Raw genomic sequence first — 15,533 nt, 5'->3', positions numbered from 1 at the left:
GAATCATATAAACATATATTATAACTACCTGGACATACAATGATAAAATTAGACTGCTACAAACTGGGGTTTCATTGAAGTAAAGTGGAGATTTTAGACGACTCCTATTTACCATGAGTAAAGGGGCTATTGTCAATGTCTTGAGCTAGCAACACCTTACAAGGACAGAATGCAAATCCTTTTGTTCTAAGTTCTTTTGAAGCCGACAGAAGGTGTGAAGCAAAGACAGACAGACGGACCCAAACGGTTTCGGTTTGGGTCTAATGCATGCTGACTTTAAACATTATGTTGGATTGACTTTCTTAAAATGTCTTAAAACACTCTTCTGTTACTATAGAATAAAGATAAACGCTAGGAAACTAATACATAGACTGTTACTAAACTATTAGAGCATTCAGTACTAAATCTAAAATGTACTCTTAACATAGGGTATTTCAGGAATATAGTGTTATGTATCAAGCTCATTCATTTCTTAAATATAGTCAGTTCAGTTTCATAATACTTCTGTTTTATATAATTCTGTTTAGTTTCATATAGTTCTGTTCATATATTTCCGTTATGTTCATATCTTCATTTCATTATTGTGGTATTATTTCAAAGCTAAACTCCGTTAAAAGTTACCATGAGACTTGCCCTTTGTCTAGGAAATGCCCGCCTCTAACAGGAAGCCAGGCTCAGACCTCATTGGTTAGAAGTCAGGAAGTGTTTATGCCCAGAGAGGGGAGGGACTTCTTGGGGGACGGCGAATCTTGAGTATATAATACCATGTAATGTCAACATTCAGTCACGCTGTATCGACTTAGTCTCACTTTGGACCGGAGGCTAATAAGAGACAGACCAAGGCGTGTATTTTTACATGCATGTTCTGTTACGACCTGACTTCTGTGTTTAACAATTCAATGCGGAAAGTCTGAGACCAACATCGCGCGTCTTCCTTTGTTCTTTCTCCTGCTCCGCCGAGGCGACACACACACACATCGAGATTCCACACCCGGAAGTGATCGTTTTATTTTTTTAACAGCAGCAGCAGCAACATGGAGGTGTTTGTTTGTGTTCCGTTTATAAAGTCTTTAAAGTTTAACGTCGTTACTTTGTCACCTGCTGCTACAGTCTGTGAGCTGCTGGACACTTTGACCGAGACACATGTAAGTCAGAATATTTACGTTATTTTAATAGTTTAAACTTTACACACCGTATCACGCTGTTAGCAGCTAGCTATAGCAGCTAAACATGCTAACAACACAATGTAGAAATGACGATCAGATAAAATACCACTTTGGTTAAGACAATGTTCTAATTCTACTGATTCAGGGGCCACATTGATTTATTCCTCTTATTCCTTACTCCTTCAAAACCGCTCTCAAAGGACACCTACGGACGGCTGCAATTCGAAACTGGCCTCCCCCTTACTGTATATTTTTTATTTTACCTCCTTACATGATTTCCCGTTTAGTACGCCTCTAAATGTTCTGATGAATTGAACAAGGTGGACCCGGTTGTAAACCAGTGTAATGCTTTATCAGTGTGTCGTCCACAGTAGTCTTTGTATTGAGTTGTGCTTTCATGTGAAATGTACCCATTCTGCAAACTGAAAATCAACCAATTCTATCGTTTTGTTATGTCCCAAACGTTTTAGCTCGAACATATTTTGAGATTTAAATAAATGTTGGAAAATGGATATTCATTCACACGTGTGAAGTGAGGGGTGCGCTGGGCATAGGAGGGGCTAGCGCCCCTGAAAGATAAATGAAATAAAGTTGTATATTCTGTGGGTTACACATTGTAACTGTTTGGGTAGCAGTGCAGTGTATATATACTATTGGACATTAGTTAAGGTGGTAGAAACAAACACCAAAAAAGACAAGTAAACGGACACTGGTATATTAAATCCAAGAGGATGAGACCAGCCTGACGAGTCACGACAGGCTGTGCTCATGCCTTGTTCAGCCATAGATGAGGTCATGGTTGTATTGATGATCTCTTCGTTGTGTTTCAGGGACTTCCTCGTCTGGACTTCTACGTGAAGAACAACGGACATCTGTCCAGCATTGATGACATCATCCAACATGGAGGCGTTTATCACCTGGAGCCCCGCCTCCCTGGAGGGAAAGGAGGTGGCTTCCTGTTCCTCTAATCATGTGACTGATTGATTGGTGCAAACGCAAGAAATCATTTTTTTAAGGAACGGATGCCGGGGATGCACCATGGCACTCATCATGGGTGGCAAACATCGCACCGGAAGTTTGATGAAATTCATGGCAGTGAATGGAGCCGACTGGACCAGCTCATGAACATTATTTATGAACGATTTATCACAGGTTGTTATTGTTGTTTTTCGATGTGCACAGTATACAATTATAGAGTCATCTAAACAGCGACAGGTATCGTTTCTGTCTCTGAGGTATCGCAAGATTTGGTTGCCAGACAAAAAAACGTTGGACAGTCCCACGATACTTGCACGTTCAGAAATGTACTTTGTGCTCTTTATAAAATCACTTGGTGTACACATCGAAAAGCAACACAGCAGAACAATGTGTGATCTCTTCTTTTATTTTCCTTAGCCTAGCATTTTATAAAGGTCTCAATCGTTCAGAAATAATGTTTGTTCATAATCTGTCCTGCCAGCTCTCATAGACTCCAATGTCATTTCACCAAACTTCTGGTGCGAGTTCGCCACTCCAGTGGCCGGCTGGAATTGCTGGATATAGAAAATGAAGTCTCTGTCCCTTCCTTTTATAAATAGTTTCCTTGTGCAAACTAGGGACGTCATGGGGTTAAAGGTCAAGGGTTAACCCGCTTACTGTAAATCTGGATTAATAGCGTCTGATAATTAATATAGTATATTAATGTTATTAACCCTATATATTATTAACCCCTTAGGGTTCGGCTCCATGCTCAGAGCTCTGGGTGCTCAAATTGAGAAGACCACCAACAAAGGGGCGTGTCGAGACCTGAGTGGGCGTCGCCTGAGAGACGTCAATCAAGAGAAAGAGTAAGACACTCCCACACAGTATGACAGTAGTTCAGAACAGTGTGTTGCACACATCCAGTTTGTCGCTGGACATGTAACAGTCCAAAAGAAGTGTTTAGTTTTCTTTAATACACAGAAAATATCACATACAATGTGTACAATGTTTCGACCACAGATGGCCATCAGGTGACATCATGTGACCACGGAACATATAGGGCAGAAGCAGGTTACTTTGAACACCAATCTGTGAATAATTATTATTGTGTCGACATTCTTTTTTTTTAAGACATTTTTTGCATTTTTTAAAACTTAATTTGATGTATTGTTTTAGTGCTACAGTGCTTGAGGCTTAGCAGTCTACTCGAGGAGAACAAAGAGTACATGTTACAATAATAAAGGTGATGAAGAACTCAAACAAAGGTGCCTTTTAGAGTAGGGATGTTAACGACTCCGTACAGATATAAACATTTATAACATCTTACGCAACGTTTCGTTTACCTCGGCGATTACAAGAATGCTCGCCAAAAATTACTCCTAAATGTAACCTCAGAAAATAAATGGGGGGGGGGGGGGGGGGTCAGTGTGTTTTGGAGTGATCATTCCAGTTACCTCAGTGTACGTTCTCTCTCGCCGCACTGTCATTGTTTGGTGACAATGACACAAGAAAAATGCTTTTATGGTTGAAAAGATATTTTTAGAGATTTGTGAAAAGGATTCAGAATAGGATTGGACATTTAGAGGTTAGGTTTAGTGGTTGGAATTAGAGTTACGTATTATTTATACTTGTGTGTGTGTGTGTGTGTGTGTGTGTGTGTGTGTGTGTGTGTGTGTGTCAGGATGGCAGAGTGGTTGCAGAAACAGGGCGAGCGTGAAGCAGAGAAAGAACAACGTCGACTGGACAGAATCCAGAGGAAACTGTCTGAACCCAAACACCATTTCACTGACCCCAAGTTCCACCAGCAATGTCACGACCTTTCTGAGAGACTGGACGACTCTGTCCTCAAAGGTACAGTAGCACTCTGTCTGAGAGAGAGACTGGACCACTCGCAGTTTACAATGTAGGTAGGAATTTATCAGACGCACTCTTAATCCAGAGTGACTCATAATAAACAAGGTAAATAAACACATACATAGAATGCAGAGACAGTGTAGTTCTTCAGTCAACTAGGATCACAGGTAAACCAAGAACCTAGCATCAGTCTAAACATTAGAATAGAATATCAATAAATAATAATCTATACATTGAAACTATGCAAACTATAGGATGGCAGGTCAACAAATTAACCTGGCATCTGTATACAATACATTATATAACATGCTGTCTAAATTACATTTTAACCGTTGCATAAGGCTGCATGGTTGTCAAAGCTATAGGTCAAGTGCCATGGGTTAAGGTGGAGTCTGAAGAAGATACAGAATGTTATTTAGATAGCATTTAGACAGATGCTAGTTAATTTATTTTCCTGATATCCTATAGTTTCTTTGAGGCACGCAGTACACTGTTCTCTTTGATTTCCCAACTGAGAAATACTGCTTAATTTCCAAAAGGTGTAGACTGCAGACCGGCAAAGAAAATAATTCCAAGGCACTCTGTCTTTGATGAAAGAGAATTAAGGATTTATTTTGAGCAAGGCAACAAATTTGACAAACCCCTTTTTGACCTAGGTCTTCATCAGGGTCTATCTGGTTTTCCAATTATACTGTGACACACACACACACACACATATATATAATTATTTATTATATGATCTAATAGGCATGCAAGCATCGTCCAGTGCCCTGGTGTCAGTGGGGGAGGGGCAGAAAGGACACAGAGGAAAGAGAATCAACAAATCACGTCAAGAGGACCAGCAGAATGCCAAGAAGACATGCATGTGGTCAGTCACACTGATACTGGTTTCTGATTGGTAACCTCAATACACCTGTTTTCACAGCCGTGTTAATTGGCTCCTCTCCGCCAGGCCGAAGGGAGTGTTTTGCGCCCTGTCCGTCCATCCTTGTGTGTGTTCATCTGTCTTTGAACAGCTAATCTCCGGCACCATTGGCCCGATTGCAGGGAAATTGTGCACAAACACTCCCTGGGCAATTTTTCTGATTGGGCCACCAGGAGGCTGATTCTTTTCCAATCTAATTTCTAAGACAGAGGAAAAAAATAACACTTGAATTTCTTCATCAGCCTCATGGTGGTGTGATAACAAGCTGATTCGACCTGCATTTTTCACATCTGCCTTTTATAGTGCCACCAGGAGGCTGACCTTTTGTAAAACTCTTTTTTTAAAATATTACTCCTTCAGACATTTTGCACGCACATTCCCGATAGGCAGAGGAAGAAATGCCACCCTTATCACATTGGCCTGTTATAGCGCCACCAGCAGATCGATTTTTGCACCGGAAACACAGCCCGTCATCAAATGATCTGCTTAGGAATCAATGCATCAAAAACAGAAGAACCACCATGAATTCAAGGCTTTATGGGTTGTGTAATTGATATTTTTTTGAGTTAAGCTTAGCAGTCCCGTATGACAAATGGCTCACAATTGTTGCAGAGAATGCCAAAAGCTTGAGTTATTATGGCTTGTGTGATGCTCAGGTTTCCTACACAAGTCTGGAAATGTCTGGAAATGTCCATATTAGCCTGGAATCCAGACTTTTTCGCGCCATTGACTTCTCAGTCTGATACTGGTACTGTTTCCATGGGGTGTGACAGGCACCCAGGATGTTACATACACAATGTGAACCCAGGTTAAATATATTTCAGGACGGGGGTTGATGGCCTGGACAGCACTGAGGAGGATGACGATGATGAAGGCCTTCCATCCATCAGTCCGTTGAGGCAGGCAGCTCAGAGGAGTGTTGAACCCCAGCTGTCTAACAGGTAATGGATCCTCCTCTATGGCAGGGGTTCCCAACCTTTCTCATAGGGATCGTAGGATTATGAGGGGAGTAAGGGCAACACTAGCCAAAAATACAAGCACATAACACCTTGTAGATTTTTAGGTAGATATATGAGCCAGTGTGTTGACTTTTTCATTTTATTTCTTCTTTGTTTCTTCTTGTGTCGTCAATCATCGATGTGTTTCAGCGCACAATGCAGCTCCACTGGTTCCAGTGACTCTGAGGAGTGTGCTGCCATGGAGACAGAACCACAGTGCAGTGCAGCGAGCAGCTCCAGTGATCCACAGTCCAGTGCAGCAGAACCTAAGCCTGGGCCCAGTAGTGTGCAGTGTGATCCCAGTGCTCCGGAAGCCAGCTCACCACAGCGCCGTGCGCAGGAGGTAAATTAAAACATATATTCGAGATGTTTTTACATCAGTTAGTTAGTGCAGTTGGCTCGAGACCCAAAAGTTTGCCCGTGACCCATAGTGAAAAACGCAGCTATTTTCTCTATATGTTGTCATTGGCAGGCAATGTATAACATAAGGTGTTGATGTGCTTCTGTGTTTGTTCTCAACAGCAGAAGGTGCCTCCACCTCCAGTTGACCCGGAGGTCGTCACCTCAGCTCCAGTTAACCTGAAGGTCGTCACCTCAGCTCCAGTTGACCCAGAGGTCGTCACCTCGGCTCCAGTTAACCTGAAGGTCGTCACCTCAGCTCCAGTTGACCCAGAGGTCGTCACCTCAGCTCCAGTTAACCTGAAGGTCGTCACCTCAGCTCCAGTTGACCCAGAGGTCGTCACCTCAGCTCCAGTTGACCCAGAGGTCGTCACCTCAGCTCCAGTTGAATCGGAGGCCGCGACCTCGGGTCCAGTTGACCTGGAGGCCGTAACCTCTGCTCAGGCGCTAGAGGTGTTTGGTCTGGAAGTGCTGAAGGTGGAACTAATGAGCAGAGGTTTGAAATGTGGGGGAACGCTTGGCGAGCGCGCTGCTCGTCTCTTCTCCATCAAGGGACTGAAAGCAGACCAGATCCCTCCGCTTCTGATGGCCAAAGCCACCAAAGGCAAGAAGAAATGAGCTCCTCCAATCACTGACCAGCACACTTCTGATTGGTTAATACAGTGGTTATTCAAAGTGTGGTCCAGGGACTGCCAGCATTCCATGAAGGGCTTCCAAATGGACCCTTACAGATCTGTAACTCAGTGTACAAAAATTTAACCATAGGTCCATTATAGTTACAGAGGTCCTTGTATTACAAAGTGGGTTAAAGGACTCTGAGCAGAGTCATGTTTTGACAATTGTCATTGGTTCACTTTTTATGGTATTTGTTTTTAGTTTAGTTTTTTTGAGTTTTTGTTTTTTAACAATTGTCGCTTTTGGGCGAAATGTCACAAACTGTTCACAAAAAACTGTTTAATAAATCAGTGCTATTGAACACCCTTATATACCAGACAGAACTCAAGTGGGTTTTATTTTATTTATTTCATTGATTTATTACTTAAAAACAAGCCATAGTAATAGTGTTTACACAGCCCTCAGGGCTTGTTTCCATTTAGGTCCTGTGTATTTGACTAGTGCGACCTATTATGTTTCTTGTTGAATGCTGAATTAGTTAATTGCTAAATGATGAGCACTTGTAAACTGTAGATATAATTCTAACAGTCTATGGGCCAATTGCCAGTAGAATTATTTGTTCTCAACCTCACTGACCTGAAAAGGCTGGACACAGGGCTTTACAGTAGGTCACTCACTGATTGTGATGAGTTGAATTTCTCTTTCCTGGTGAAAGTTTGATTCTGTGTTGATTACCTTAAAATGTCAAGTTTAAAAAAATCTTGATATTGTTATACTGATGCTACAGTATGTCTTGGTGGTTCATCGACCCATGATGGACTTCTTAGTGTTTCTCTCAGGTCTCAGCAGGATGGTATAACACTTTGGGCCAAATAGTGCTATCAATAGACCAAAACTAGATGCCAATATGGCAAATACCTCCACTACATCTGCATATTTGCCTGGAGAGCTGATGTATGCTGGGATGAAGGCTATCCACACGGCACAGAAGATCAACATGCTGAAAGTGATTAACTTTGCTTCATTGAAGTTGTCTGGAAGATTCCTTGCCATGAATGCTAGGAGGAAGCTGAGGAGTGCCAGTAAACCAATATAACCTAATAATACTGCAAAACCAACAGTTGATCCCACTGCACACTCATAGACTATCTTATCACTGTGGTATTGTGTGTTTTTATGAGGAGTTGGTGAGGCCGACACAAGCCAGGCTGTGCAGATTATTGCCTGGATAAAAGTAAGAACCAGAACTGTTCCTCTCTGCTGCATAGCACCGAACCACTTCATGATGTCTGCACCCCCAGGCTTGGAGGCCTTGAACACGGCCAACACCACCATAGTCTTTACCAGGATACATGAGACACACAGCACAAAGCTGATCCCGAATGCTGCATGCCTCAGCTGACAAGTCCAGAGCTTGGGACGGCCAATGAACAAAAGTGAACACAAGAAACATAGTTTGAGTGACAACAAGAGAAGGAAGCTGAGTTCTGAGTTGTTGGCGCGCACCATGGGTGTGCTTCGATGATAGATGAAGATTCCCAGGACAATGGCACAGGTAAAGGTGCCTAGCAATGAGATGGTTGTCAAGGAGATACCCAGAGCCTCATGGTAGGAGAGGAACTCCATGCTCTTTGGGACACAGTGGTCACGCTGGGGACTGGACCAGAAGTCCTCTGGACAGGTGGTGCACTAACGAAGGGGCAATATTTAAGGGACAGACAAGTACAACATCCTCCTGAAGATAACCTACTGTACATAGCTACGTAATGTAAACCTACCAGTCTCATTGCTGATCTCTCCCTCAGAACAAGCGATGCAGTCAAAGCAACAGACAGGTTCTCCTTTCCTTCTGGCCACCCGTGTTCCACTGGAACAGCTCTCACTGCACACTGACTGAGGTGCCTACAGAGGAAAGTAACCTAATGATCAATTTCAGTCATTTTTGCACCCTAAGCTTGACATGAGCTATTCTAGAAAGCCAAAGTGACCTTTGTGGATTCAAAGTTCCAGAAGATTCTGTCTTCATGGACGATGAGTTCTTCATCTCCGTGGGCTGACTTCTTGACCACACCCACATTTTGAACATATGTACTTGTAGTATATTGATAACCCAGATACACATAATACACTTAAACTTATGTAGTCTATATCCTGTATAACTCTAGACAGCCTGAGAGTCTATGTGTTACCCCTTTTTCTCCTTCCCTTTGTTGAGACAAATAGGCCTACTCTGATGTGATGTATAGGCAACATGTCTTTATACCATGGCACAATATACATTCTTACTGCACACAAATGTATTACACCCACAGCATAATGTTAAGTACAAGTATAAGGTTAAGCATGGCTGCACCCAAGGTAATGCTTATGAAGAAAACATATAGGCTGGACTGCACTAATGCACTAATACTGATGTGCACCCACAGTTCTGCCGGCCTGAGGTCAAATCGGTCATATGGTTCCCAGGCTATGTTGGAAAGTTTATCAATGGATGTGACTATAATATATTCTCCTTAGTTACAGCCTTGGTTACGTAGTGGTGGTGGACACACACACACACACGCACACACACACACACACACACACACACATACACACACACACACACACACACACACACACACACACATACACACACACACACACACACACACACACACCCCATATAGTATAAAAAGCACCTCGTGTTAGTTGTGCTTTGCTTTTCCAGTAGGACACCACTGGTAAGTCATGATTCGATATATGTCTTGGTGTTCTTGAAATAAGGGCTTCTCAGAGAACATCCTGTTTAGTCATGATTTTGGAATGATTATTGATGTCCTGTAATAAACTCTAAATTGGAAAGAAAGGACATTGCCTGGACTGCCTCTCTTTTTGTATAACCTGCATGGTACATATCTCCACCTATTATCAACACTCAATATACTACAAATCTGGCGAGCTTAGCTGCGGACGATTACAACCTGTATATCATTTCTCGAGGGGACGTTGGTAAATTGTTTGGCTGCTTACTGCGTTTCCACGAACAGGTTAACGGAAAGAACCTTTATTGATTTGGCGTTGGGGTGTTGTATAATGGTGGGGATATGGCCTTTTGTTGCAGGCAGAGGGAGTCCATGTTACTTTATTTGTAGGAACTACGGTTGCTAGAAATAAAGACAAGTACATACAATAAATGTGTATGACATAAGTAAGATATAAAAACATAAAATCAAAATAAAAAGTGAAAAGAAACTGTAATGTGATTAAAGGGGGGCCGTGCGCAGAGCGCAGCCAGGGTTTCGCTGGGCTTGGTGATGTATGCCGGACGCGGAGTTTTATGGCGAGAGCTAAAGTCATATTAATTCCATAAGTCGTAATGGAAATGTTTGCTGTAAACCTCTACTTCCATCAGGGAGCCACGCCCAGTTCATGACATCATAGATTGGTATGGGATCACCATTCTCATCAAATGATACACGATCACCAAATGATGTGGTGAAGTTGATCTTTTCCAGGTAATACATAAGCTAGAAAAAGTGATGCGCAAATAGTTTTGAAGAGCAGTACATAATACTTACATTGACACGGTCTGTTGAAATTACACTGCATTTTGTATTTTGGCATACATAAATCTTTTTTCCCAGCATGACAATCATGATCTTTTGTGTAACTTTGTTACTGCTCCAAATAATACTTTTACAGTAGGCCTACATTTACAGTACATATTAATTATTATTCAAATGTTTTATCTAACTCCATTGAGTAAACTGAATTGACATCACACCTGCCATGGCTGTATTGTCTGCAAACTGGCACATCTGTGCCCAGTGAAAGGCCCTCTTCCTGGCACACACTGCAACATGTCATGGAGGGCATGGGCCAGAGCATACACAGCCTTGTACACATTATACTCTAGCCTGAGCTCAGACACATCCAACAGGGTAGTTTCTGCTGTTCCTAGGTTCTCTTGTCCAGTACACACCCCTCCACCAGCACCCACCCACCCTGACGGAAGAGGTGCAAATTTACACCCAAATGCGTTCTCCCAAAACTTTCTCACCTGAAAAAACAAGATGAAAACTTAAGCTCTCTACATCCTCCCGGTGGGGGCTCCTCACTGACAGTAGGATACGAGAGCAGGAACAACACGCAAATGTTTGTGATGAGGAATTAATCGGCATAATGACTAAATTGGGGTAAACGGGGAGTAAAAAGCGAAAACAAAATGACTGCTGAAATATTAAATTTAACCAAAGACTCACTATGGTATTTTCATGTCTGTTGTCCGGGTCATTGTCAGGATGTATTTTTAACAAGAAGTCCTTGAGACCTGCTATCTCTCCTAGACGGACGGCAACACCCAGGCTGCCTGCCAGGTACGGCATGAGCCGAGGAGTCTGGAAATTAGGATCTGTCACCCAGCCCAAATCAGCTATCCACTGCACACCTTTCACATTCTGTTTTACCACCTGTTGATATATGTTTGTATATTTACATACATACATACATACATACATACATACATACATACATGATATAATATTCACTTAAATATAACTTATTTCAGATTCCTGATAATTATGAATCTCATAACCCCAACCTCCTCCATGAGATTAACCATATATCTCCCATATACAAATGCAATGACCACACGGGCTGTGGAGGTCTTCATCGCAGTGACAATCCTCTGCAGTTCAGCTGGGTCATTGTCCCAGGGCAGAACCTCCACGTAAGCCAGACAACCCAGACCAGACTGGGCCAGCTCAGACTGGAAGGACCTGGCTGCATCGCGGCCATAGGCATCATCAGTGAACAGCATTCCTGTCCACGTCCATCCGAACCGCCTCATAATCTGGAGCATAGCTTGTACCTGATTGAATAAAGAATTGTGTTTAAAGGGATAGTTCAGATTTTTTTAACTTAAGTTGTATGAAATACTTGCCATTAATATAGTGGTTGCAACTGTATTAATTGATTGCCCGAGTCCCATGGTGGGAGTTCTGCTCTGGTTTTGGTCAATATTAAGTAGTTCCGGTCATTTTGTGGGGGGCACTGGGGCCACGCAGTAAAAGTAAATTAATCCACAAAACGAACGTAATTTGTATTGTTGACCTATATCTAAAATATTAGCGCGACTTTCGTTCAATTTTGACCCCTCTATCACATGGAACTATTTTTTGGGCGTAGTGATATGGACACAAAAAACATAGTTCTGTGTGATAGAGGGGTAAAAAAAGAACGGACGTTGCACTAATATTTTAGAAATAGGTCAACAATACAAATTACGTTAGTTTTGTGGATTAATTTACTTTTACTGCGTGGCCCCCAGTGCCCCCCACAAAATGACCGGAACTACTTGATATTTCACCAAAACCAGAGCAGAACTCCCACCACAGGACTCGGGCAATCAATTAATACAGTTGCAACCACTATATTAATGGCAAGTATTTCATACAACTTAAGTTCAAAAAATCTGAACTATCCCTTTAAGCTATATTGTAAAAGGACCATATCACCCATTTTCAATTGTTCTTCGCTAATGCTGCATTATAAGATGGCACTAGGGAAATTGTGCCATCTCATAACTAACAGGCATTAGTGAGGAACAATTAGCCCTTGCTAAATCCCACCCCAAAAAGTGATTGTCCAATGCCAATCCAAATAGTTTAGCAACTGTTGCTATGCAGGTCAAGCTTTCGCCACCTCATAGCTGTCAATGTTATTTTGAATTGCTGTGTTGTTGAACATATACACGGCTTAACCTCGAGAAAGTTACACGACTGATCCACCCAGGTGATGGCAATTAAAAGTTGATTTCTCCCTCTGTCATTTCCTCATATTTCTAGTTTATTTAAATAATGTCATGCACATTTGTCCAGTGCATAGCCTACTGCAGTCCTGGTTGACTAGATTTAGAAGACATTTTGATGCTCTTGCTACTGAAATAATCAATTATTTATATGGAGAAATCCAGTCATTTAACATGCATCTGAGCGATGCTCCCCCATAGAGATGCAGCATCTTGCCCTGTCTCCTCACTGCTAACGTGCCTTGGACATGGACTGGTTGGGGAGGGACTTAACGAAGGGCTAATTACATGAAGATAAGGTTGAAAATGGGTGAAGTGTTCCTTTAACTTAATGGTAAATTTAAATCAGTGAATCTCCTACACAGATTCGATTCCACAACAAAAAGTTGTCATTCTTATTGTCTTTTGACTCTGTCCGCAGAGACCTTCATCCCCTAATTAATACACACAAGCGACTGAGAGGTGATATCAATTACACTCACTCACTATAGGGATGTTTTCACACTATAGTGTGTACATGTATACTACTTGATACCAGCAGTTGTTTGTAGAAGTTCACCTGGAAAGCACCACTTGGAACTGTTCTAAAGAAGGATGGAAACTTATTCCGGTCACTCAGACAGGAGCAGGTGGCATAGTAACTAACCTGCAAAAGGCACAAAACTTGTTCTGTGATATAGGCCTACTACATTTAAAATGTAGGCATTTAGCAGACGTTCTTAACCAGAGCGACAAAACAAGGTAAATAAAAATAGAATGCAGAGAAAACAGTGTAGTGCCTAAAGAAACTAGCATATCAAATAAACAATGAACTTAACATCTGTCTAAATAACAGTAAATCCCATTCTTTATCTTTAAGCTCAAGTGAAATGTTCTGAATATTACAGGAGAGCTTTTCATTGATTGAATTAAAAACTTATTTAGGCTACAAAGAATAATACTTTATGTTATTTTTATTTAATAATTACAATCAATGAATAGCTCACCTGTAAAATTATTGCCTATGCGCTCCAAGCCCTTGATTTGTGGTCAAGAAAAAAACTAATCTAGGACACAAAAGACATGATAACGAGTGACCTAAATATGTCTGCATATTAACGATAGCTTGGTCAGCCGTACAGCATCATTCCAAACTGGCAAGTAGGATTACAGGGAGACCGTTGCATTTCCCCTGCAAGCAGAGCATGTGATGTGTGGAGTGGAGTGGGGAGATTGGGAGAAACAACCTTGTAATCCACTGAACAGTCCCTGTCAATCTGCACACACACACACACACACACACACACACACACACACACACACATACACACGCACGCACGCACGCACGCACACACACACACACACACACACACACACACACACACACACACACACACACACACACACACACACACACACACACACACACACACACACACACACAGTGGCAGCCTTTACGATTTGCAGGCTCGTTTCAGAAACCAGTTGGAGAACAATGCATTCTTTAGATGTAAATAGATTATACACTACCTCTATATATTCTTAAGCACCATGGACAGCGACACTGTCACAAATCACACACACCATCAAAGAGCTGTGTACAGTATGTGTAGCATTTTACCATTGCAGTGAGTGTGATGAACATGGTCACGGTGTACAGTCTGTACACAGTAGGTAGCAAAAAGGCAAAAAGCATAATTTCAGGAATAATCCAGCATACTTTAAAGATTACGTAGACAGATTAATAACAGAAATCCGTTCAGAACTACATGCAGAAATGTACAATACCCGAGCCGTATTTTGTGCTACATATTTTAGTATTATGTTAAGGTTGAAGTTGAAACCTTACTGTATTGAGTGAGCACAGTGATTAAGGTCAGCCAAAAAATACATATCTACAAGCTCACAACATGTTGTTCACGCTGTGAACTTGTAGAACCGTGATTTTTGGCAAGGACATTTTGTATTTACAGTAAAAAGTACAGAGCCAACTCATGTAAAGTCTTTTAACTGGTTAAAGGTATACAATGTACAACATTCTGAATACCACACCACATAGTTTAATCTTCACCCCAACAACAAAATGAAAAATATGTTATAATTATGTGACCACGGGGCCTGCCGGACACGGATCACGCACATGCTCTGCCTGCAAGTAATGCTCTAGTGTCTTTAAAGCTGTACAAAATATTACATTGTTATGACATTTCAGCATTATTCAATAAACAAAACATAACACAACACAATAAACACTAAATTGTTTATCATATTTTGTGAATAACAAAATAACCAGAATGAAATGATGGTAAAAGTGGCTTCAAGGAGGAAACTTACCATGGGCACTCTGTACAAACCTAATATACTAGAGATGTCAATAGACAGTGCTGAGGAAACATCGCCCACTATTCCGAGCACTGGAGGGGACCCGACACAGCTCTCATCCAGTGTGAACTGCTCCTCTCTCCCACTGACCATTGACAACGCTGCATGGAATCCAATTCCAAGCGAGTAACATCCAGTGCATCCACGGCAATGCCCCCCCCTACCTCAAGGAACTTGTCACAGTTCAATCCTCTACTCGCTCTAGTCCATGCACTCCAGTGAATGGACTTGGGCACTCCAGTGCATGGACTTGGGCATTTATCCATTTAGATAACTTTTTTACGTTATTTAATTACTTATTTTTACACAGAAACATAATGTGTGTCTTCACAATAACTGTAATGTAATAACAATACTAATAATGTAATGTAATAATTATTTAATTAACTACGCTTTTATTCTGAAAGCAACCGGATGTCTTAAATTTGCTAGCTCTCAAACTGGAAGTTCTAGATTTGCCAAAA

General features: G+C 41.6%; 2 protein-coding genes across 2 annotated transcripts; one reads left to right on the top strand and one right to left on the bottom strand.

The window, feature by feature from the left end:
• The first annotated feature begins 747 nt into the window (after positions 1-747).
• Positions 748-7,293, top strand: LOC306922610 (splicing regulator SDE2-like). Its single transcript, XM_079500331.1, has 8 exons — positions 748-1,145; positions 1,997-2,114; positions 2,881-2,992; positions 3,808-3,977; positions 4,728-4,848; positions 5,730-5,846; positions 6,054-6,246; positions 6,426-7,293. Exons 1-8 carry the CDS (start codon positions 1,035-1,037, stop codon positions 6,918-6,920), a joined length of 1,437 nt encoding a protein of 478 aa, XP_079356457.1. The 5' UTR covers positions 748-1,034; the 3' UTR covers positions 6,921-7,293.
• An 81-nt stretch (positions 7,294-7,374) lies between these two features.
• On the bottom strand, positions 7,375-15,162 carry LOC306921298 (extracellular calcium-sensing receptor-like; the record flags this gene model as incomplete). Its single annotated transcript, XM_079498407.1, has 8 exons — positions 7,375-8,606; positions 8,685-8,819; positions 10,059-10,063; positions 10,303-10,426; positions 10,684-10,904; positions 11,553-11,769; positions 13,244-13,354; positions 15,022-15,162. The coding sequence occupies 8 exons, from the start codon at positions 15,160-15,162 to the stop codon at positions 7,719-7,721; spliced, it is 1,842 nt and encodes a 613-aa protein (XP_079354533.1). The 3' UTR covers positions 7,375-7,718.
• Positions 15,163-15,533: the final 371 nt, after the last annotated feature.

This window comes from Electrona antarctica (assembly GCF_951216825.1).
Source record: "Electrona antarctica genome assembly, chromosome: 4".
NCBI lineage: Eukaryota > Metazoa > Chordata > Actinopteri > Myctophiformes > Myctophidae > Electrona > Electrona antarctica.
This window is presented reverse-complemented; position numbering and strand designations above follow the sequence as displayed.

Bases quoted from the DNA above. Each gene is read 5' to 3' on its own strand.
- LOC306922610 (XM_079500331.1), top strand. From the start codon at position 1,035: ATGGAGGTGTTTGTTTGTGTTCCGTTTATAAAGTCTTTAAAGTTTAAC. The intron at 2,993-3,807 runs GTAAGACACTCC...TGTGTGTGTCAG, and splicing joins GACGTCAATCAAGAGAAAGA to GATGGCAGAGTGGTTGCAGA. The intron at 5,847-6,053 runs GTAATGGATCCT...GATGTGTTTCAG, and splicing joins GAACCCCAGCTGTCTAACAG to CGCACAATGCAGCTCCACTG.